The sequence below is a fragment of the Streptopelia decaocto genome (assembly GCF_964273445.1).
Source record: "Streptopelia decaocto genome assembly, chromosome: 21".
NCBI classification, from domain to species: Eukaryota; Metazoa; Chordata; class Aves; order Columbiformes; family Columbidae; genus Streptopelia; species Streptopelia decaocto.
This window is the reverse complement of record NC_138676.1, coordinates 267,605-288,345: the sequence shown is the minus strand read 5'-3', so window position 1 is coordinate 288,345 and position 20,741 is coordinate 267,605. Positions and strand designations below refer to the sequence as shown.

The 20,741-nt window shown below is 62.9% G+C and overlaps 5 protein-coding genes across 13 annotated transcripts in view; 4 read left to right on the top strand and 1 right to left on the bottom strand.

Annotated features, from left to right (window-relative positions):
* The window catches only part of USP28 (ubiquitin specific peptidase 28), a 74,824-nt gene extending 72,839 nt beyond the window's left edge, over positions 1 to 1,985 (top strand). For all 9 annotated transcript variants that reach the window (XM_082070496.1, XM_082070497.1, XM_082070494.1 and 6 more), the window contains 2 exons: positions 563 to 761; positions 1,667 to 1,985. In XM_082070496.1, the coding sequence (XP_081926622.1) occupies positions 563 to 761; positions 1,667 to 1,842 (375 nt within the window). In that variant the 3' untranslated portion in view covers positions 1,843 to 1,985. The remainder of the gene's footprint in view (positions 1 to 562; positions 762 to 1,666) is intronic.
* A 32-nt stretch (positions 1,986 to 2,017) lies between these two features.
* LOC309448767 (G protein-activated inward rectifier potassium channel 4-like) lies at positions 2,018 to 8,786 on the top strand. The gene is made up of 5 exons (XM_082070507.1): positions 2,018 to 2,611; positions 3,023 to 3,113; positions 5,925 to 6,799; positions 6,878 to 8,036; positions 8,235 to 8,786. Exons 3-5 carry the CDS (start codon positions 6,635 to 6,637, stop codon positions 8,579 to 8,581), a joined length of 1,671 nt encoding a protein of 556 aa, XP_081926633.1. The 5' UTR covers positions 2,018 to 2,611; positions 3,023 to 3,113; positions 5,925 to 6,634; the 3' UTR covers positions 8,582 to 8,786.
* Positions 3,029 to 4,900, bottom strand: CLDN25 (claudin 25; the record flags this gene model as incomplete). Its single annotated transcript, XM_082070510.1, has 1 exon — positions 3,029 to 4,900. One exon carries the CDS (start codon positions 4,898 to 4,900, stop codon positions 4,226 to 4,228), a length of 675 nt encoding a protein of 224 aa, XP_081926636.1. The 3' UTR covers positions 3,029 to 4,225.
* Positions 8,787 to 10,582: 1,796 nt separating the features above from the next.
* Positions 10,583 to 19,449, top strand: UBE4A (ubiquitination factor E4A). Its single transcript, XM_082070570.1, has 18 exons — positions 10,583 to 11,037; positions 11,110 to 11,222; positions 11,697 to 11,849; positions 11,957 to 12,116; positions 12,214 to 12,416; positions 12,644 to 12,835; positions 13,333 to 13,666; positions 13,895 to 14,021; positions 14,861 to 15,168; positions 15,371 to 15,503; positions 15,999 to 16,186; positions 16,557 to 16,657; positions 16,748 to 16,861; positions 17,330 to 17,504; positions 17,581 to 17,761; positions 18,158 to 18,305; positions 18,539 to 18,696; positions 18,875 to 19,449. Exons 1-18 carry the CDS (start codon positions 10,740 to 10,742, stop codon positions 19,011 to 19,013), a joined length of 3,225 nt encoding a protein of 1,074 aa, XP_081926696.1. The 5' UTR covers positions 10,583 to 10,739; the 3' UTR covers positions 19,014 to 19,449.
* On the top strand, positions 19,352 to 20,710 carry ATP5MG (ATP synthase membrane subunit g). The gene is made up of 3 exons (XM_082070572.1): positions 19,352 to 19,739; positions 19,870 to 20,030; positions 20,524 to 20,710. The coding sequence occupies exons 1-3, from the start codon at positions 19,355 to 19,357 to the stop codon at positions 20,620 to 20,622; spliced, it is 645 nt and encodes a 214-aa protein (XP_081926698.1). The 5' UTR covers positions 19,352 to 19,354; the 3' UTR covers positions 20,623 to 20,710.
* Positions 20,711 to 20,741: the final 31 nt, after the last annotated feature.

Genomic DNA, 20,741 nt, shown 5'->3' with positions numbered 1-20,741 from the left:
TCAGAGCACAGCCCCTTCTAGGAGCTTAATTAGGGACGGTTACGATGCTGCTGAGCGTGCTCTTGGGTTCTAGCCCAGCGCTTGTGGCGTTAACTCGGTAGCTGTGTTGTTTTCTGTCCGTTCGCTTCCTTCCTCTCCCCAATATTTATTTCAAACATTAGTGAGCAAAAGGCGATGTCCCTTTCCCCAGGGGGTGAGAAACCAGCACAAAAGTGCCATTTGGTTGTAGCTCACGCTCCGTGGTTGCCAAGACCAGTGTCTCTCGTGCCTGTTTCTGTGGCTTCTGCCCCTTCCCGAGTCCCAGCAGCCGTGCGCAAATCCAGGACACAGCGAGTCAATGCGGGAATGTGCCGGGTGGCTCCTGGGGACACTGCGGGCAGGCAGATCTGGATCTTGGCATCTTGAAACCCAAATTGTCGCCGTATGTGCTCCGTACATACACACCGTAGATTCCGTATCTCTATATAAATGTCTTAATCGGTTTGCTCTCTGTTGCGATGCCAGGGACGGAGAGCAGGACCGTGCCGGCTTGTGACACGTGTCCCCTTATCCCCTCCCGCAGAAGCTGAACGAGGTGGCGGCGTCGCTGTTCGTGAGCGCGGAGGACGCTCGCGTGGCCGAGGGCGTGGGCATCCTGAACGAGCTCATCATCCCCTGCATGCACCTCATGAACGGCCTGGACATCTCCAGGGAGGACCTGGACGCGCTGGAGGCCATGCGGAGCCGCTGGTGCTCCTACCTGGGCCGCGAGGACATGGACGGTAGGAGCGGCTGGGCAGGGCGGCGTCTCCATCGGGCGGGACGGGAATTGCAGGACACTTTACAACACCCCCTAAATCCTGGAGATTTTGCTGCGGCACGTTGGCGTAATTCTGGCTGTGAGAGCAGGAACGTGGCTGAATCATCCAGCGATAGCAGAATTTAATCTTCTTCTGCGCTAAAGCTGCCGAAGAAGGATTCCTGTGCCCTGAAGTGTGAAAAGCTGATTCCCAGGAAGGGCTTAGCGCTCTCCTGAGGCGCTTTGGGTTCCCACGGAGCGGAGGGGTCCCCGCCGGTGGCGTCTCCTTGGCAGGGAGGAGTGGGCTTTATCAGCAACCAGAGCTGCAGAGAGTGGATGGGGGAGCAGGCTCCGGGCTCTGCGGGGAGCTGTGTGTTTTGTGTGTTTTCAGCGCGGCCGTTGGGTTCCGACGGCTGCTCTGGTTCTGTGGGTTCTCCTGCAGTCGGGCTCCCAGGCCGCCCTTTAGAGGAATCGGTTTTGGCCCCCGTTGATCCGCGCGTGAGGCCCTGGGGACTCACTGCGGAGTCGTTGGCACCAGCAGGGGGTAAACTTGCTGGAGGAAAAGAAAGTGAAACCACAGAGGTTTATCCTCAAAACACTCCTGTAAAAAGTAAAACTGGATACATTTATGCTAATGCACAAGTGTCCCGTCCGTGGGCTCGCGACGGTGGCGTTTGCGGGTGTCACAGAGCGGGGGTGTGTGGTGCTGGTGGCCTGGGCAGCGCTGGGTTAACGGTTGGACTCGGTGATCTGAAAGGTCTTTTCCGTCCTAAAGAGTTCTGCGATTCTGTGATTCCATGGTTCTGTGCAGCCGCTGCTCGGAGCCGCGTGTCCCCGCGTGTCCCCACTTGTCCCCGCGGTGCCACTGACCGTGTCCTCTCCCCACAGCGCGGCTGCAGCTGCAGCTGGGCGAGCTGCTGCCGCGGCTCCTGGACGGCTCCAGCGAGGCCGTGGTGCTGAAGGAGCCCCCGAAGATCCGCCCCAACTCTCCGTACGACCTGTGCAGCCGCTTCGCGGCCGTCATGGAGTCCATCCACGCGGCCTCCGCCGTCACCGTCAACTGACTGGGTCTGGAGCCGTGTGCTCGTGCCCACCAGCGAGCTGGGAGCGACGTCGCACTTGCGGGACGTGGAGCGGTGCCTCGCGCTCTCCGGCCCGCGCCCACGCGTTTCGGTCGCGTCCGGCGGGTGTTCGCCCTTTGTGTTTTAACCTGCGGCAGAAAACACGCGGAGTCTTCCTCTGAGGAAGGCCCAGCAGAGCTGGGACGGGCCGTCCCGACCGCGTCCTGCGTGGTTGTGCCGCAGCCAGAGCTCCCGGGACGGACGAGCCCCCTCTGATGGGAACATGAGCCCCTGACACCCACGGGGCCCCCGGTGCCGTGTCGGTGCCGGCGACGGCTCTGAGGGCGACCAGCCCCTTCCGTTGCTCTGGGGGTTTTCTGACTGTTTTGCTGTAAAAGCCGTGCCCCGTTTGGATTTCCTTTGGCACAGCCTGCGCTCGCCGCAGCCGTGGCCTTAAACCAAATGTTGCGAGTAACGGGGGGATCCTGTTTGTCAGGACTATGCAGTTTTTCTAAAGGTGCAATAAAAGCATTTGTTCTATGTTAGAATGAAGAAGGTCCCTCTGGGTTTTCATTTCACTCTGGGGTTGTGCCTCGAGGTTCCTCCTGGCTCCAGCGCGAGTGGAGGGAAGCAGGAAAGGACACCCACCCGCGGGCAGAGCGAGGCCGGAGCCTGCGCCGCCACGCCGGGCAGAGCCGCGCGGTCACCTGCGAGGACGCCGGAGCCACCGGGGCTGCCAGGACGGGGTTCGGTGCCATTTCACAGAAATCGGGTGAGTTTGGCGCCTCCGAACGTCGCCAGCAGCCCTTTCCCTTCGAGCCGCGCCGTGTCCTCGGGGGCTGGAATGGGGACTCGGCTGTTCCCAGCAGCCGTGTAGATAAGCGTTCGTGTTAAATTATAAAGGAGGGGAAAGCGCCCTCCCCTGTAGCCAAAATCTCTGTTTTCTTTATTAATCGGGGAATTGAAACGTGTAATTACATATCGAGCTGCTAACATGACCCTGCATTGCAATGGCAGCTTTTCAGCTGCTCTGACAACGCGCGTGTCAGGCGGGCGAGGTTCCGTCTGGGTACCGGACAGGTGGGGGGGTTGCTCCTGTACAGAATCCGTTGTAATTAGCAGAGCTGCCGGTGAGTGGGAATTGTGGGCACGGTCCCACCGTTCTGCGTTCCCCATTGTTTAGGAACAAACGGCTCCCGCAGGAGAATCTCGCGTTCTGGTTATTTTACGGTGAAGCAGAAGCGCCGTTGCCTGTGCTGAGCGGGGCCTCGCAGGTAATGGGACCCTGCGCCGCCGGGGCTGCTGCTTTTACAGCTTTCCGCTCCATTTTTGTGCCGGAGAGCAGGAGGATGAGAACTTGGGGATTTCTCAGGGTGCTTTGAGTGAAAACCTTGAACTTTTGGGGTGAGACGCTCAAATCGGGAGCCCGAGCAGCGCGTGGGCATCGTCCCCTTCCCGCGCGCTGCCGTCCCCGCCGCAGCCGAGCAAAGGGCGCGTTTCCCAGGCGGCCGTGGCGCGGAGCGGACTTTGCTTCCCCAGGAATGCCCAGGCGGCCGCGCTCCCGGCCCGGTCACGCGCCAGCGGGATTAGAGCGGCGCTGAGCCGGGTTTTTAACCAGTGCCGCGGCGGCGGGCGGGCTCCTGCGGGACACTGGGTGTGCATCCGGCCCCGCGTTCCTGTCGGTCACACAGAGGGGTGCGAGCGGGCTGGGTTTTCAAAGCCGTGTCTGGTAAACGTGGAAGGAACGGTCCAGGAGACCTGCAGAACGTCGCCCCGGCCGCCCGAGCGCAGGGACCCGCGGCAGCTGAGGAATTCGCTCCACGAGGGCCCATGGCACCCGAGGGCTTTGTCGTCTCAGGCAGGAGGTGCCGCTGCTGCAGGGGCTGTACCCGCTGCCGTCTGTCTCTGCAGCAGCCCCTGCCAGCGCCTCGTCTCTCCTTGTCCCTCTCCCCCTCATTTTCCACGTTTCTTTTTCCCCGCGCTCCTCGCTGACCGGCCCGGAGCGTCGACCCTCGCAGCTCCCACCCGCGTGGATGCAGCTCAGAGCACAGACACGCAGCCGTGGTGATTTATTGCGGGTACATCAGAGGATGCGGACGTGCGAGGAACGAGCCGCCACGCCGGGGCGCAGCCGTTTGCCGCGACACACATGGCCACGGGGGACTCGCAGGGTCACCAGCAAGTGACTCCGCCACGAGCGCCACCGGGAGAGCCAAGTGCGGCTCTGCCCCTGCCGCCCGCGCTCGCTCGGCGGGCGCTGCGGGAAACTGTCGCTCCTTGAAGAAGAAAAAGCGAAGCGGAGACATGGAGGAAGGAGAAGAGCCCGCGGGGCTGCCGCAGGAGTCAACGAATCATCCTGTGGAAAGGCGCGTGGGGCCCCGAGTCCCTAGATGACCAGGTCTGCGTTTTTGGGGTGCGGGGGGTGGCCGCGGGCCGGGCCCCGCGCGGCGGGGGGGTGGCGGCAGGCGGGGGCTGGCGGCGTCGCCGTCGCGGCGGCGCTGGCGCTGCCGGCCAGGAGCAGCCCACCCGTGGCCAGCGAGGCTCCGGCAAACCAGCCCAGGAACGTGGCCTCCCCGAACTCCCAGCGCGGCACGATGTCGGGCACCGTGTCGTCCCAGAAGTCGAGGACGGTGTTGTAGGCGACCCAGGAGACCGGCGCCAGCGTGGCCATCCCCGCCGCGCCGAGCGCCGCTCCCCCGGCGAGCAGGAGCCGCCGCTTCAGCGCCGGTTTGTCGTGGCAGCAGCTCCAGCCGTGCAGCCCCGGCGCGGCCAGGGCGCAGCCCAGCAGCCCCAGCCCGTCGGAGAAGCACATGAGGAGCCGGGCGACGCGCAGCGCCGGCGGCAGCGCCAGGAAGGAGCCGTGGGCTCGGCACTCCACCGCGCCCTCCTCGTGGGCGATGCAGACCTGCCACAGCCCCATGCTCCACACCTCCAGCTCGTTCAGCTCCAGGTTGAGGCTCTTCCAGAGCGGCACGAAGGTGGTGACGCAGGAGGAGACCCAGCCCAGCACGGCCAGCAGCATCCCCGCCGCCTGCGCCACGGCGCGCCAGCTCCCGGCCATGCCAGCGGCCTCAGCACCGGTGGAGCCGCGGCCGTCCCGCCGCGTCTGGTGCCCGGGGCCGCGCGTTGAGCCTGTTCCCCCCGCGCCGGGGTGTGGCCACGGTCATTTTCCAGCCGCTGTTGGTTTTTCCACGCCGCAAGGGAAGCACGGCCGGCTCGCCGGGACAGGCCGGGTGCGCCCCCCCCTCGCCGAGCCCGGGAGGCTTGAGCCAAACACGCAAATCCCCTGGGCCACCCCGACGAGAGCCCTGGCAGGGAAAGGGCCTCTCGGCCGCAGTGGGACAGGGAGGGGGCCCCGAGGGGGGTGCGGGCAGCACAGAGCCAGCGTCGGGCTCTTCTCAGGTGGGTCTGAGGCGTCCGCTCCCAGTTGGTCATTAAATCAACGTGCAAAGGGGCCCCTGGAGCTGCTTCGAGGGCAGGGGCGGCCAAGGGAGGGAGGGTGGCCTTTGCCCACGGTGCCCGTCACCCCTCCTGTGCCAGCACCTCGCTGGCCCGCGGTTACTGTGCCTGAGCCAGCCCCTGCCTGGGAGAACAGATCCCGCTGCAAAAAACAGGTGGGGAAATGGTGGGTTAGGAAAATCCAACTTTGTGCTGGTGCCTCCCGCCCCCCCGCCGGCGTCCCCTCCGCGGGGTCCAGCCCGCAGATTCATCTTCCTGGGGAGATTAGCGACTAATCTCTCTCCTTCATCTGCCGTCTTCCTTATCAACGGGGGTGCCGGGGGCCAGGCTGCTGATTTACTGCGTCCTCCTGGCGCGGGGGGCCTGGCCCCGGCACAGCCGGCGGGACCCTCGCGGGGACCCCCCGGGAGGACACGGCCGGTGAGGGACACGGGCCGGGCAGGTGGGGGACGTGTTCCAGCCCTGGCCGGGGCTCCCGTCCCCGAGAGCAGCTGAGGATCGTCATCCAGAGAGCGAGAGCGGGGAAACCCGCTGGGAAACCCCTCCTGCTCCTTCCCGCCAGCGTCAGGGCGCCCGCTGCTCCCGATTAAATCATCTCGAGGTAATTGTCCCTGTCATTGAGACAGATTAACGGGCGACCTTCTGCCGCGGGAGCAGGATTGGCGGCGGCCGCCGAGCTCCTTGTCCTTCCCTCCCGCCGGCCGCGGTGGCGCAGCCCAGCGGAGGCTCCGCGTCCGCCACCGGCACAGAGATGCCCGGCGAGGACCGCGGCTGCGGGGCCGGCAGCTGCTGCGCCTGGACATGAGGTGGGTGTCACTGTCCCCGGGGCTGGGGGCCACAGGTCACACCGGGTGCCACCCGGGCAGTGGCGGGAGATGCCACAGGAGCCGGAGCGGTCCTGCCCAGGGCAGCGGCTGGGGATGCTCAGAGAGGCAGAACGCCCGCGCTCCCTGTCCCCATCCCCAGCGCTGTCCCCAGCCCTGTCCCTGCGGGTCACCGCGCTCTGGGTTGTGTTTCCAGGAACCGGTTCTGCTCGGAGCTAATTAGGGAACCGGCACTTACGGCCTGTGACGAGCGTGGAGCGGGGCTGGGAACGCTCACCAGATCTGCCAGGCTGCGCCCCACCAGCCGCCGCCTCCTTCCCCATCCCCGCAATGCAATTATGGCCCTAATGGGCTTAGCCATCTGCCGTGCGCCGGTGGCCGCCCCGGCACGGCTCTGTGGCCGGCACGTGCGCTGCTGGGCGTGGGCGGCCCCATCCCCGCACCCAAAGTAACGCCCCGCTCTGTGCCCCCGCGGCAGGACCCCGGGGCTGAGCCCCCATCGCGGCACCGCCATGGTGCTGCCCTGCGCCCACAACAGCCTCGGCCGCCCGGCGCCGGAGGAGCCCCGCAGCCGCAGCAACTCGGTGCCCCCGGCGCACATCCCCACCGCCAAGCACATGCTGGCCTACCTGCCGCGGCCGCCCGACACCAGTGGCTACGGCACCTTCCGGCAGAAGGTACGGCTCGTGCCGGGCTGCGCCGCAGGCCACGGCCGCGTCCAGAGGCGCCTCCTCACCAACGCCCCTTCCCCGCAGCCCGAGCTCCCGGCCGCCCCCGCGGTGCTGGCAGACGACGGCCGCCAGCACACCGGTGCTGTGGCTGCCGAGAGAAGCGCCCCGATGCCAAACTACCTGTCCCCGCCCCACCGCGGTGGCGTCGTCCCCGGCGAGCCGGCCCTGCCAAGCCGCGGCAGCGTGGCCGCCCAGCACCGTCCCGGCGATCTGCCCCGGTGCCCGCCGGGCGCCCGCGGGTACCCGCAGCAGGCGCTGAGCGTGCCCAGCATCCCCGGCGCAGTGCGCGGCAAGAGCCGCAGCAGCACCGCCACTGTGCCGGAGGGGCTGCAGAGCCGGCGCCGCCGGCTGCAGGACGAGGACGGGCCCGTGGTGCAGGCGGGCAAGCGGCAGCGGCAGCGCTACGTCACCAAGGTGGGCAAGTGCCAGGTGAACCTGGGCAACATCCAGGAGAAGAAGCGGTTCCTCTCGGACATCTTCACCACCATCGTGGACCTCAAGTACCGCTGGTTCCTCTTCGTCTTCATGATGTGCTACATTGTCACCTGGGTGGCCTTCGGCACCGTCTACTTCTTCGACGCCTGGGCACGGGGCGACATCTGGCACCGCGGCGATCCCGAGTGGCGGGCGTGCATCGAGAACGTGGACGGCTTCGTCTCCGCGCTGCTCTTCTCGGTGGAGAGCCAGCGCACCATCGGCTACGGTTCCCGCATGGTGACGGCCAACTGCGCCGAGGGCGTCATCCTGCTGATGGCCCAGTCCATCGTGGGCTCCATGATCGACGCCCTCATGGTGGGCTGCATGTTCGTCAAGATCTCCCGGCCCAAGAAGCGCGCCCAGACCCTCATCTTCAGCAAGAACTGCGTGGTGTCCCGCCGCGACGAGAAGCTCTGCCTGATGTTCCGCGTGGGGGACCTGCGGGACAGCCACATGGTGGACGCCAAGATCCGCGCCAAGCTGATCAAGTCGCGGCAGACGGCCGAGGGGGAGTTCATCCCGCTGGAGCAGTCGGAGCTGAACCTGGGCTACGACACGGGCGAGGACCGGCTGTTCCTGGTGGAGCCCCAGATCATCTGCCACGTCATCAACCGCCACAGCCCCTTCTGGGACATGTCGGCCGAGTCGCTGCGCCGGGAGCAGTTTGAGATCATTGTCATCCTCGAGGGCATCGTGGAGGCCACAGGCGAGTGGGCCAGGGGGGTCGGGGGGGGTGAGCTGCCAGTCTCTGGTCCTGGAGAGGCGGTGGACCCCAGCTTGGAGCCAGAGTCCAGGTGAGTGATGCCCAGGACCAAAACTGGCTCCCCAAGGCGTGGGGTGACCCAGGGCTGGTTCGTTGTGGTGTCACTTTGCCCTCGACAGATCAGCCGTTGTCTCGCCGCAGGGATGACGTGCCAAGCCCGCACCTCGTACACAGAGGACGAGATCCTCTGGGGGTACCGCTTCGAGCCCTGCATGTCCCTGGAGAAAGGCGCCTTCCACGTGGACTACGGCCGCTTTGACATGACCTTCGAGGTGCAGACGCCGGCGGCCAGCGCCAAGGAGCTGCAGGAGCTGCGGGAGCTGCGGGAGCTGCAGGAGCTGGAGCAGGAGCGCTCCACGCTCAGCCTCTGCTGGGACCAGCTCCTGCAGCCCTGCGCCGCGGGCACCGCGCACCGGGACGGGGCTGTCACCGGGACCAGCGGCCCCGGGGGCCGGGGGGAGCCGCCGGAGCGGGGGGGCCCGGCCTGAGCAGCTCCCGGGGCGGGGACGGCTCTCAGGCCGTGGCCTCTGCGCGGGATGGGGGGGGCCGGCGGGGGTCCCGCACCGACAGTGCCATAGGCCGCCCTGCGCCGCGGGGCCGAGCCCTCCTGCCCCCTTCCCGCGCCCCGGCTGCGTCGGTTTTGCTGCAAAGTTGTTTTGTAACAAGGAACGCAAGATCCAAACGAGGGGTGATTAAAGGCTCTTGAATAAAAGAAACAAATCTTAAAAAAAAGAAAACCCACACACCTGTCAGTCGCAATGTTTGTTTTGTTTGCACAACAATCGACGGGGGTCACGCAGCCCCCGAAGGGACGGCAGCTGGGCGGTGGGCGCGGAGGGGCCGACACCCGGGCCGACGCCGGGAGTTGTAGTGCGGGGGGGGTCCCGCCTCCGCGGGAGCCCCGTACCCCACCGGGCACCGTCCGCGCCGGCGGCACCGGGGCACGGACACCCGCAGGGCCCGCCCGGTGCAGCGCCTCCTGCCGGTGGAAGCGGCGGAGCTGCCGCGTTCCCGCGGTGCCGCCCCGGGGCTCGGGGGGGTCCCGGTGTCCGGTGCCCGCCCGGGGTTCGCTCCGTGACAGTTCTGCGCACAAAACGGCGCCCGGCGATCCCGCTCCGAGCTGGAAACCATCGCATAACACAATTATGCACCTTAAGTTGGCGAGCCTGCCCGCGGCTGCGCCTGCTCGCGGCCCCGCAGCCGGCGGCCCGAGCGGGTCCGCCCGCGGCGCGGAGGGTCCGGGGACACCGAGTCCCCGCCGCGCAGCCGCACGGGCTGTCCCGGGCACGGTGCCCGGGCCCCGGGGGGGTGCTGCAACGGGCCCGGTGCACAGCACCGCCAGCCCGTGCCAACGTCACGGTTTGCTGCCATGTGCAAATTCTTCAAGCTTTAGCGCAGGGTTTGTCCTCCAGGTTCCCCGTTAAGTCCCCGATTCCTGCTCTGGTTGGCCCAGGCTCTTTGGTTGTGGTTAATGTGCTCTGACCTGCTGTAGAACTCGTTTAACAGAGACCAGATCTACACCTGGAATCACAGAATCATTTGGGTTGGAAGAGCTGCAAACCCCCTTCCCAAAATCATCGAGTCCAACCACACCCCCCCCCGTCCCTACCCCCTGTCCTGAGAACCTCGTGTCCGTCTGTCCAGCCCTCCAGGGCTGGTGACTCCAGCACTGCCCTGGGCAGCCTGTTCAATGCCCACAGCCCTTTGGGGGAGAACTTGTTCCCAGATCCGACCTCAACTTGAGGCCACTTCCTCTGGTCCCGGCGCTGGTTCCTGGGGAGCAGAGTCCGGCCGGGGTGTGGGGAGGGGGTGTGATTTATGATCTTTATACTTGTGTGTATGTGTGTGACTTTTGTGCCCCGGGGCAGGGGAGTGCTGGGGGCCCCATCCTGGTGGGCTGGGACTGGGCTTTTCTGCTTTCACACATTTGTATAAATGCATAAAAACTGATAAAACTGCAGAAAACCCGTCCTGAAAACGCTGAGAACACCCTGACAGACACTGGAAACACCCTGACAGACAGACATTGGAAACACCCTGACAGACACTGAGAACACCCTGACAGAAACAAAACAAAACAAAACAAAAAAACAGCCCCCCCAAAAAAAGTTGTGCGTGTTTTGTTTTTTTTTTTTTTACCATCTTTGTGCAACTGCAAACAGGTGTTTCGATATCCAAATGAGTTTTATTACCCACCTGCTTTTAATTTCCGTGTTAATTGGGTGATTTACATATCGTTAATATTCAAATGAGGTCGCCGACCGAGTAAAACCAGCGCAAACTCGGCTGCGAGACAGAGGTTTGTGCGGTGCGGCACACGAACACGCTGGTTCCGCGTGGAGCCGCGCAGGACTCTGCTGCCCGTGTGTCCCTGTCCCGCGCCGCCGCAGTGTCTCCTCCGCGCCGCCAGGGGGCGCTGCTCCCCCCGCGCCCTCTCCGCCCCAGCCGGGGGCCGTTCCTCAAAAGCGCCGCCTCCTCGCTGCCCCGCTTCCGGCGCGCGGCGTGACGTCTATTCCCGCGCGCCGAGGTGACGCGCAGCGCTGTCAGGCGGCGCGGCCGGTACCGGAGCCGCCGATCGCCCGCCCGAGGGGCCGCGGGGACCCACGGCGAGCGGCGGCTGCCCCGCATGGCGCGGCCCTGAGGGCCATGACCGACCAGGAGAACAACAACAGCATCTCCGGCAACCCCTTCGCCGCGCTGTTCGGCTCCCTCGCCGACGCCAAGCACTTCGCCGCCGCGCAGCGGCACCGGCAGCGGGCGGGCGGGCCCGAGGAGCCCGCGGGCAGCCAGGATGACTCGGACAACAGCGTCTCCGAGAGCCTGGACGACGGCGACTGCTCGGTGGCCGAGATCAGCCGCTCGTTCCGCTCGCAGCGGGAGCTGTGCGAGCAGCTCAACACCAACCACATGATCCAGCGGATCTTCCTCATCACGCTGGACAACAGTGAGTGCGGGGCCGCGGGGGGGCGGGCGGGCTCCGCCGGGCTGGGCGAGCGGCCGCTCCGTGTCTCCGCAGGCGACCCCAGCATGAAGAGCGGCAACGGGATCCCGGCGCGCTGCGTCTACCTGGAGGAGATGGCGGCGGAGCTGGACGAGCAGGACTGGCTGGACATGAACAACGTGGAGCAGGTGGGTGGGCAGCGGGCGCTCTGCTCTCCCCGCTCACAGGCATCCACCTATCTCCCTGAGCTGCGTCCTGACCGCAGCCTGTTTGCCGAAGTGCAGCGTGGAGCTGCCGTTCTGGCCTTGCTGGAAGCAGCCACGGGGTTTTTGGGGAGCGAGGCTGGGAAAGGTTGAGGTTTTGCTGCTTCTGTTCCTCCTGCTGGAGGCCGCAGCATTTGCTGGCGCTCGCAGAGGTGTCGGCCACTCCAGTGTTTTTCAGTGAAAATAACATTTGTCAGGGTTGCTGCTGCTCTGAAAGCGAACTTGCTTACCCTGAGGGCTTGCAGGGTCACACTGTCACTTAACGAGGGGTGGATGGTGAACGCTCTTCCCAGCAGAATTAGTTTAGCCTGTTAGTGACCTGGGGCTTCTTTTTCTGGAGGGAACGCCTCCCGGCCGGGGTGTTTCACTGTCTGTCTGTCTGTCCGCACCGCTGCCCAGGCCCTGTTCACCCGCCTGCTGCTGCCGGAGCCGGGAAACCACCTGATCCACATGACGTCCGCCTGCACGCAGAACCTCTCGGCCGAGCGGGACGCGGGGGAGAGGCAGATCCTGCGCTACCTCTACGCCTGTTTCCAGAGGGCGCGAGAAGAGGTGGGCAGGGGCGGCGGTGTCACCCAGCTGCACGGTCCCAGGTGGCCACGCTGAGGTTTTAGCGGCCAGAAGCAGATGCCCCAACGCTGTCCCGTTCTTCCATGCAGATAACCAAGGTCCCGGAGAACCTGCTGCCCTTCGCCGTGCGCTGCCGGAACCTGACGGTGTCCAACACCCGCACCATCCTCCTCACACCGGAGATTTACGTCAACCAGAACGTGTACGAGCAGCTGCTGGACCTTATGCTGGAGGCGCTGAGAGGGGCGCGTAAGTCCCACTGGGGTGGTTAGAAAGGTCATGCGTACACACGCCAGGGCTCGGCCTCTTGAAGTATCGCAAGTAATGGGCTTTACTCCCCTGCCAGACTTTGAAGATGTGACCGAGTTTCTCGAGGAGGTCATAGAAGCCTTGACGATGGACGAGGAGGTGCGGACGTTCGGGGAGGTGATGATCCCGGTGTTCGACATTGTCTTGGGCAGGATCAAGGACCTGGAGCTCTGCCAGATCCTGCTGTACACCTACCTCGACATGCTCCTCTACTTCACGAGACAGAAGGACATCGCGAAGGTGGGTGCTGTGCCCTCACAGCAAGCTCCTCGCGGGTTCTGCTGCAGGGGCATGTTTCTAGGACCTGATCTGTTGAGGTCACACCCACAGCACAGTGTAACAACCCCCTCGTGTGTGTGCTCTTGCTCCTCTTCTCCTCTCCGAAAGCCTGTCCTGAACCCAACAGTTTGTGGGGTCTTTTACTGGGGTTTTACACACCTGTCAGTGTGTCCCTCTGTGTTCTGTAGGTTTTTGCAGGCTACATCCAGCCCAAGGACCCCAGCAATGGGCAGATGTACCAGAAGACTTTGCTCGGCGCCGTTTTAAACATCTCCTGCCTGCTGAAGACCCCCGGCGTGGTGGAGAACCACGGCTACTTCCTGAATCCCTCCCGCTCCAGCCCGCAGGAGATCAAGGTGCAGGAGTCCAACATCCATCAGGTGGGCTGAAGTGCGACTGTGCCGCTTCCCCGTGCGTTTCCACGGCGTCTCGGTGCCCGAGGGCTCCAGGTGCCATGTCAGGGCTTGAGTCCCACCAGATTTAAGAGTCTGGGCTGTGACAAAGTGAGTCTCAGAAGCACTGTGGGTTCTCCAGGTGTAACAGCCGCACGCAGGATATAAACACAGGAGTGAGTTGGGGCACAAGAAGTGCTCACGGGTTGGGCTTCCCCGCTCACACGTTCCTTCAGGGTCATGGTTGCTGCTAAAAACACATAGATAATGTTGGTTTTGGTCCCTGTGGAATCAGCTTACTCTCAACCTTGCTTTTGAGGCTGCCCCTCAAATTCTGTGGTGCCAGCCCCAGGATTTGAGCTGCTCATCTGAAGGGTGATTAATTAGAAGTGTTCTGGCTGTGACTGACTCGGAAAGCCCTCGAGGAGCGGGAGAGGCAAAGGGGTGAGAATGAGTCCCCCAACCGCGCTCTGTCCCTGTCGCAGTTCATGGCCCAGTTCCACGAGAAGATCTACCAGCTGCTGAAGAACTTGCTGCAGTTGTCTCCGGAGACGAAGCACCGGATTCTGTCCTGGCTGGGAAACTGCCTCCACGCCAACGCAGGCCGCACCAAGATCTGGGCCAACCAGATGCCAGAGATCTTCTTCCAGATGTACGCGTCCGACGCCTTCTTCCTCAACCTGGGCGCGGCGCTGCTGCGGCTGTGCCAGCCCTTCTGCAAACCCAAATCCCCGAAGCTGCTGAGCTTCAACCCCACCTACTGCGCCCTGAAGGAGCTGAACGAGGAGGAGAGGAGGAGCAAGAATGTGCACATGAGAGGTGCGCCCAGAGCTCGGGGAGCAGGACAGCGAGCGAGGGGCCTCCTGACCGCTCCTGCTGTGCGTGCAGTGAGGGAGAGTCACGGGAAGGGCTGGCGAGGGAAGAGCTGAACACAAATAAACTGAAATGAAGTGCTGCCCAGCACCCCCAGCAGTGGCTTTGTGCCTTCTGCTGGGCCTTCTGCACCCCCTCCTCACCAGCCTGACACAGAGTCGCTTCTCATTCCAGGTTTGGAAAAGGAAACGTGCCTGATACCCGCGCTGAGCGAGCAGGAGCCAGAGTTCGCCAGTAGCTACAACCTGGTGACGGAGAACCTGGTGCTCACGCAGTACACCCTGCACCTGGGCTTCCACAGGTAACCGTGCTGCTGCTCTGCACGTTTCGGGGCTGCCGAAGCGTTAAGTCGTGTCTGATGTGTGTAAGTAACATGTATGCTCAAGCTGTAGGCACCACATTGCCCCTGGGCTGGTTTCAACCTCTGCACAGACACGTAAATCTGTAGTAAATACAGAGCTGCGCTGCCGAGTACCTTTCTCTGTGTGTTCTGACTGAGGTTTGAGCCTCAAGCTGAGTGATTCTGGAGACAAACTGTTCTCTGGTGCTCACAGTCAATGTCAACGGTGTCAGGGGCTCCATGTGATTTATAGAATAAATACCAAGCGCTGGGTGTCTGTGGGTCGCTCAGTGTCCCCTTTCCTTGGGGAAGGGACTGCTGGGATCTCACTTCTCTAATACAAAGCATCTCCGTGGCAGAGCAGCTGTGAGCTCTCCGAACCGCCCCAGCGAAGGGATTTAACGTGAGGCAGCCGCCCGTTCCCAGGAAAGGACGTGTTATTTTTCTCAGCTTCCCTTTGCAGTCGTTGCCTGGATACTGCCAGGTCACTGCTGACCCAAGTGCTGTCCCCTTCTGCTTTATTCTCTAAATATAGAAATAGATGAAAAACGGATGCAAGTGCTTGTTGCTGGGGAAGAATGTCACCTCACAGGCGTCTCTCGGGCTCACCGGGTCCATGACCTCGCTAACCTGAGGGGGTTTGCCGCTGCGCCGGCTCCTTGTCTGCGCCTCTGCGGAGGGTTTTGCGGGTGCTGTCGGTTTCCCCCAGGCCGCTCTGGCATCTCCCAGCTTCTGTATCGCTTACGCGCTCTGCGCTGAACGTACGTAGCTCTCATCTCCTTGCCTTGTTCTGCGGGCAGGCTGCACGACCAGATGGTAAAGATCAACCAAAGCCTCCACCGCCTGCAAGTGGCGTGGCGAGAGGCGCAGCAGAGCTCCAGCCCCGCGGCTGACGGCCTCCGTGAGCAGTTCGAGCGCCTCATGACCATCTACCTCTCCACCAAGGCAGCAATGACAGAGCCGCAGCTGCTGCAGAACTGCCTGAACCTGCAGGTGTCCATGGCGGTGCTGCTGGTGCAGCTGGCGCTGGGGAACCGTGGGACGGAGCCGCTGGAGCTCAGCTTCCCGCTGCCGGCGGTGGAGAACAGCGCCTTGGCCTACGTGCCAGGTGAGCCGCGTGTGCTGCCGGCGCTCGGTCTCGGTCCCGTCCCAGCGCGGGCTGCTCACGTAGCGCTGCGTTTAGAGCTGTTGCGCATACGCGGCCTCGTTCCTTCAGGTGTTTGTAGCACCCGGGTTTCCTTGTCACTGAGGCCAGAAAAGGGCAGAATGAGCCGCCCCAGGGGGATCTCACATCCAGTCTCTGTTCACAGAATTCTTTGCTGATAACCTGGGCGACTTCTTCATTTTCCTGCGGCGTTTCGCTGACGACATCTTGGAGACTTGTGCCGATTCTCTGGAGCACGTCCTTCACTTTGTGACTGTCTTCATGGGTGACGTGGAGAGGTGCGTACAGCCCCGGCACTGAGCCCCGTGTGCTGCTCTGCAGCGTCTGCGGTGCCTGAGGTTCGTACAGCCGCAGGTTGATCTCGTGGGAAGAGCCGAGTTCTGCCGCGGTGGCGCAGCAAACAGGCCCTGCCTGGAGGACATGGGCTGCGCACAAGGCACAATTGGGATTTGGTGTCTCAATACTTGTTCAGTTGCACGATGCTCATCAGCTCGAGCCGCTCCGGTGCTCATTAAACAAGGCATCTGCAATTGATCTGTTTGGAGTAGCTCTATGAATTCTGCTCGGTAACCGAGCGCTGAACGAAATTGAGCTTTATTGATCTTCCTGATAAGCCTTTGCTGCACACTCCGCATTTCTGCTGTTCGTTTGTTTGCACGTGTAAACACCGGGTGCTCCTGTATGGACGGGCGCAGCGCCTGGAGTCTCCCAAGCAGCCTGGGCCCTGCTCCTAGCCCTTAGCACCATCCTGGATTTGCTTTTTCCTCTCGCAGGATGAAAAACCCTCACCTGCGAGCCAAGCTGGCTGAAGTGCTGGAAGCCGTGATGCCTCACTTAGATCAGGCCCAGAACCCGCTGGTGTCGAGCGTGTTCCACCGCAAGCGAGTGTTCTGCTCTTACCCGAACGCTGCCCACCTTGCCGAGGCGCTTATCAAAGTCTTTGTGGATATCGAGTTTACTGGTAGGTGCGGAAGGGGAACAATTGTTGTGTGTCTGTAACGTCTGCAGGGTTTGAAGCACGCAGCTGAAAACAAGCCAGTCCTTCTGCGCTTTGTTAAGCTGCTCGGCACTGTTAGGCAGGCAGCATTCCAGCAAAGCGTCTTCCCAAACTTGTACCTCATGCAGAGCTGCGGATCTAGAAGGGATTTCCAGAGCTGAAGCTTTGCAGCTCAGTCCTCACCCGTCCTCTCTGCTGCGGGAGCGGCTGTGCTGCTTTCAGATGGGCGACAACGTTTCTGCACAGGAGCTTTGTTCCAAACAGACTGTGAGGAGGACTTGACAAGCCCTGCGTGCTGCCCACCTGAAACACTCTCGCTTTTGCTTCTGTCTAGGTGACCCACACCAGTTTGAGCAGAAGTTTAACTACCGCCGCCCCATGTACCCCATCCTGCGGTACATGTGGGGCACCGACTCGTACCGGCAGAGCATCAAGGTGAGCCCAGAAATGTGTATGTGTGTGTGCAGCTCCATGTGTGCCGCGGGGACGGCGCTGGAGCTGCAGCCGTTCTCCCGCTCCTCGCAGGCGCTGGCTGATTACGCCTCGGAGAACCTGGAGGCAATGAACCCCCCTCTCTTCCTGCGCTTCCTGAACTTGCTGATGAACGATGCCATTTTCCTGCTGGATGAAGCCATACAGGTAGGGCTGAGCTGTCGGTGTCACGTCAGGAACCATTCTGACTGCCTGAAGACGCCTGCAGCATTGCTGAGAGGGACTCAGCCAGGCTCGAAACGCCCTCTGTGGTTTGTGATTATCAAATCCCTTGGCCTTTTGGCAGGCATTTTGTCCTCACAAGGTTTTGTCTCCAGGCAGTTCTCCCTGGGGTCTGCAAGGCCAGTGCCAGGGCAGCTCCTGTCCCTGGTGCATTACGGCTGTCTCGCCACAACCTGTGGCTGATAGAAGGGGCTTTTATGGGGAGCTTTTACCTGTCGTAAAGGCAGGTGATGTGGATGTTGCCCATCCAGGTCTGAACGTTTATGGACTTTCTACAGTTTGTCTAAACAAACATTCTGTGTTTTGTGAGACTGTTGTGGTTGTTGGTGGCCTTTTCGGGCCCTCAGCCGGCACTGCCCGCGCTCCCACACGCGTCCCACCGTCTCTTTGCAGTACCTCAGCAAGATCAAGGTCCAGCAGATCGAGAAGGACCGCGGGGACTGGGACGGCCTGTCACCAGACGCTCGCCGCGAGAAGGAGGCCAGCCTGCAGATGTTCGGGCAGCTGGCGCGCTTCCACAACATCATGTCCAACGAGACCATCGGCACGCTGGCCTTCCTGACCTCAGGTGGGGACGGCGGCCGGGACCCCAAGGAGTGGGAGGGGCCGCGCGGAGCTCAGGGAGCTGTCGGTCTCTGTTCCAGAAATCAAGTCGCTGTTCGTGCACCCTTTCCTGGCCGAGCGCATCATCTCCATGCTCAACTACTTCCTGCAGCACCTGGTCGGCCCCAAAATGGGAGCGTTGAAGGTCAAGGACTTCAGCGAGTTTGACTTCAAGCCGCAGCAGCTTGTGTCGGACATCTGCACCATCTACCTAAACCTGGGGTAGGTGACAAGGGACAGCTGGTGCTGGGGTGGCAGGAGCCACCCCGGAGCCATTGCGGGGATGTCCTGGGTGGTGTCCCCTCTGGGCACGGCCCTGACAGAGCTGCTCTGCAGGCCAGGACGGGCCTTTCGGGAGCGTGCTGTGCTCTTTTGTCATGATTTTAATTTAAATTACCCAGGGAAGGCAGCAGCAACCCAGCTAGCACGGGTGGAAGTTATACACGGTGACGGTTAGGTTCATGCTGGAGAGGACCTGAGAGAAAAGCTTAATTACAATCCTGCTTTTTCCCTCTCTCTGAGCTCTGCGCTGTGAAAATGCAGCTGCTGTGGGGACTGTTTCACAGGCGGATAAATGTGGATTTTTAAACCGTTGCTCTCTTTTAACCCATGGTCCAGGGATGAAGAAAACTTCTGTGCCACGGTGCCCAAGGACGGCCGCTCCTACTCACCGACTCTCTTTGCCCAAACTGTTCGGGTTCTGAAGAAAATCAACAAGCCTGGCAACATGATCGTGTCTTTCAGTAACCTGGCTGAGAGGATCAAGGTGAGAACCAGAGCAAATTTAAGCTCACGAAAGAAGGGGCAACTGGTTCCTGGCGTTGTCTGCCACCCGCGTGTCACTGCGTCTGTGCTGCGGAGCGGGATTTCGGGGAGCGGGGCTCCCTGTGGGGCTCTGGGGAGCAGCGGAGAGGACTGTATATGCCTTAGGTGTGATTTAGGAGCAAGTGTGGCTTTGGAAGAATGAGCCTGAGTCTAAACGCCGTGTGTGCCCCCCAGTCTCTTGCAGACCGGCAGCAGCAGGAGGAGGAGACGTACGCGGATGCTTGTGACGAGTTCCTGGATCCCATCATGAGCACGCTGATGTCGGACCCGGTGATCCTGCCCTCCTCCCGCGTCACCGTGGACCGCTCCACGATAGCCCGGCACCTCCTCAGGTACACAGTGCCAGCCTCACACTTTGCTGCTTCCTGGGGACCTGTTTCACATATCCAGTGACACCCGCTCTCGCTGTGTCAGAGAGATCGTGCTACTTTTCCTGGCCTGTCCTCCTCCTTTTTTTTTCCTCTCATAGGGCTGGAATTGTCTGAATAATCTCAACACTTTGTCTTTCAGTGACCAGACGGATCCTTTCAACCGGAGCCCCCTCACCATGGATCAGATCAGACCCAACACAGAGCTCAAGGAGAAGATCCAGCGGTGGCTGGCGGAGAGGAAGAAGCAGAAGGAGGAGCTGGAGGAGTCGCTGAACTGAGAACCAGGATCTCGTCCCCAGACCTACAATCACGGGCCAGATAAACTTTGCAGGGGTAGCGGCTGGAGCTCCGGAGTCTCTCCTGGGACCTTCCTCCCACCCCTCGTTCTGTCTTTTCCTTTCAAGACTTTCTCTTTAACGTTGAGACTTTCTGCTGCACTACAGCTTTGAGCCTCTGCCTCAGGGGAAGACCACGGTCCCTTCGGTGGCCTGGCACCCCCACCCTGTCACTTGTTCTTTGTGTGGGCCATGTTCCTTCCCTCTGTTCTGTTCCGTTTAAACTCTGTAACAGTTCAATGTGAACGCGATGCCTCCGCGGCCACAGCAGCTCTGAGGGCTGGATGCCAGGGCAGGCTGGAGGGGGACAGTTCTGCCAACTTGTACTTGGCGCTGGGAACGGAGGGGCGTTGGAATTAAATCTAGATCTGATCTTAGAGCCGGTGGTGGAAGCCTGGCAGCTGTCGGGAGCTGGGACCGCGGGTGGGAACGGCACCGCCCGGGGCTCGAACCCGGGATTCGCGGGCGGCGCGGCGCGTCCCGCCCCGCGGGGTCCTCGCCACGGGCTGCCCGCGGCGGACGCCTGCCGGGCGAGCGGGCGGCAGGCGCTGCGCGGGCAGGCGCGGCGGCGGGGTCCTCGTTGGCGGGGTGACATTCAGGCCGGCATGGCGCAGGCGGCGCAGAAGCTGGTGCAGCGGATCGCGGCCCGCGGGCCGCAGCTCCTCAGCGGTGAGCGCCGGGGAGCCGGGGGCCCCGGGGAGCGGGGCTGTGCCGGGCGGGAGCGGGGGCGCGGGGCTGAGGGCCGGGCTCGCCGAGGCCCCGCCGGTGCTCACGCGCGTTGCCCCGGTGCCGCCCGCAGCCGCCGTCGCGTACTCCAGGCCGCGCCTGGCCACGTTCTGGTTCTACGCCAAGGTGGAGCTGGCCCCGCCGACCCCCGCAGAGATCCCGCGGGCCATCGACAGCATGAAGGGCCTGGTGCGCGCCTTCCAGAGCGGCCGCCTGCGGCAGCTCACGGTCAAGGTAACGGCGGGGGCGGCGCTGCCGGGGGCGGGAGAGCCGCCCTGGGGATGGTTCGCGCTGCCGCGGAAGGCAGCGGAGCGGCAGCGCTCGGGGACCCGGGGGAGCCCGGCGGCCGGGAGCTGCGGTGCGGTGCTGCTCCTCCTGCCCTGGCCGGGCTGCGCCCGTGTCCCCGGGAGGAGGGACCAGCGGTGCAGATCCAGCCCCGCCGCTGCCGCAGCCTCGCGGGTCCAGCGCTCCCCACATCTGCGGGGAGAAACGATCTTCTGAAAGGGCAGTAAAAGAGCAGGAATGACGAGTGATGCTGTACTGAGCGTTTCAGAGCCGCCGCAGTGATGTGCTCTGCCAGACGTGATAAACACTCCCGAGTGCGTTGGCTGTTTTGCTGAAGCTGTTGCCACGTGAACGGGTTGAGCGCGTGGCTGCTCACGCATGGGGCTGGGCTGCGGAAGCCGCTCAGGGCCAGCGGGCTCACGGGTGCCTTTCTCCCTTCCAGGAAGCGCTGCAGAACGGTCTGGTGGCCACAGAGGTGCTGATGTGGTTTTACATCGGGGAGATCATCGGCAAGCGCGGCCTGATCGGCTACAATGTCTGAAGACGCGTCCTTGGTGGCACCATCTGCGGTGCTGCAGTCCCACGTCTGTAGCAGGGTCTGTGACAATAAAGACGGGAACCCATGTCAACCTGTCGTGGTTGTTTGTCCCCGGCCGCGCA

Excerpts from the sequence above, each read along its gene's own strand:
- UBE4A (XM_082070570.1), top strand. The coding sequence starts at position 10,740 with ATGACCGACCAGGAGAACAACAACAGCATCTCCGGCAACCCCTTCGCC. Across the intron at positions 15,169-15,370 it reads CGCCTTGGCCTACGTGCCAG|AATTCTTTGCTGATAACCTG; the intron begins GTGAGCCGCGTG and ends CTCTGTTCACAG. Across the intron at positions 17,505-17,580 it reads GCTGGCCTTCCTGACCTCAG|AAATCAAGTCGCTGTTCGTG; the intron begins GTGGGGACGGCG and ends TCTCTGTTCCAG.
- LOC309448767 (XM_082070507.1), top strand. The coding sequence starts at position 6,635 with ATGGTGCTGCCCTGCGCCCACAACAGCCTCGGCCGCCCGGCGCCGGAG. Across the intron at positions 6,800-6,877 it reads ACGGCACCTTCCGGCAGAAG|CCCGAGCTCCCGGCCGCCCC; the intron begins GTACGGCTCGTG and ends CCTTCCCCGCAG. Across the intron at positions 8,037-8,234 it reads GGGCATCGTGGAGGCCACAG|GGATGACGTGCCAAGCCCGC; the intron begins GCGAGTGGGCCA and ends GTCTCGCCGCAG.
- ATP5MG (XM_082070572.1), top strand. The coding sequence starts at position 19,355 with ATGCCAGGGCAGGCTGGAGGGGGACAGTTCTGCCAACTTGTACTTGGC. Across the intron at positions 19,740-19,869 it reads CGGGCCGCAGCTCCTCAGCG|CCGCCGTCGCGTACTCCAGG; the intron begins GTGAGCGCCGGG and ends TGCCGCCCGCAG. Across the intron at positions 20,031-20,523 it reads TGCGGCAGCTCACGGTCAAG|GAAGCGCTGCAGAACGGTCT; the intron begins GTAACGGCGGGG and ends TCTCCCTTCCAG.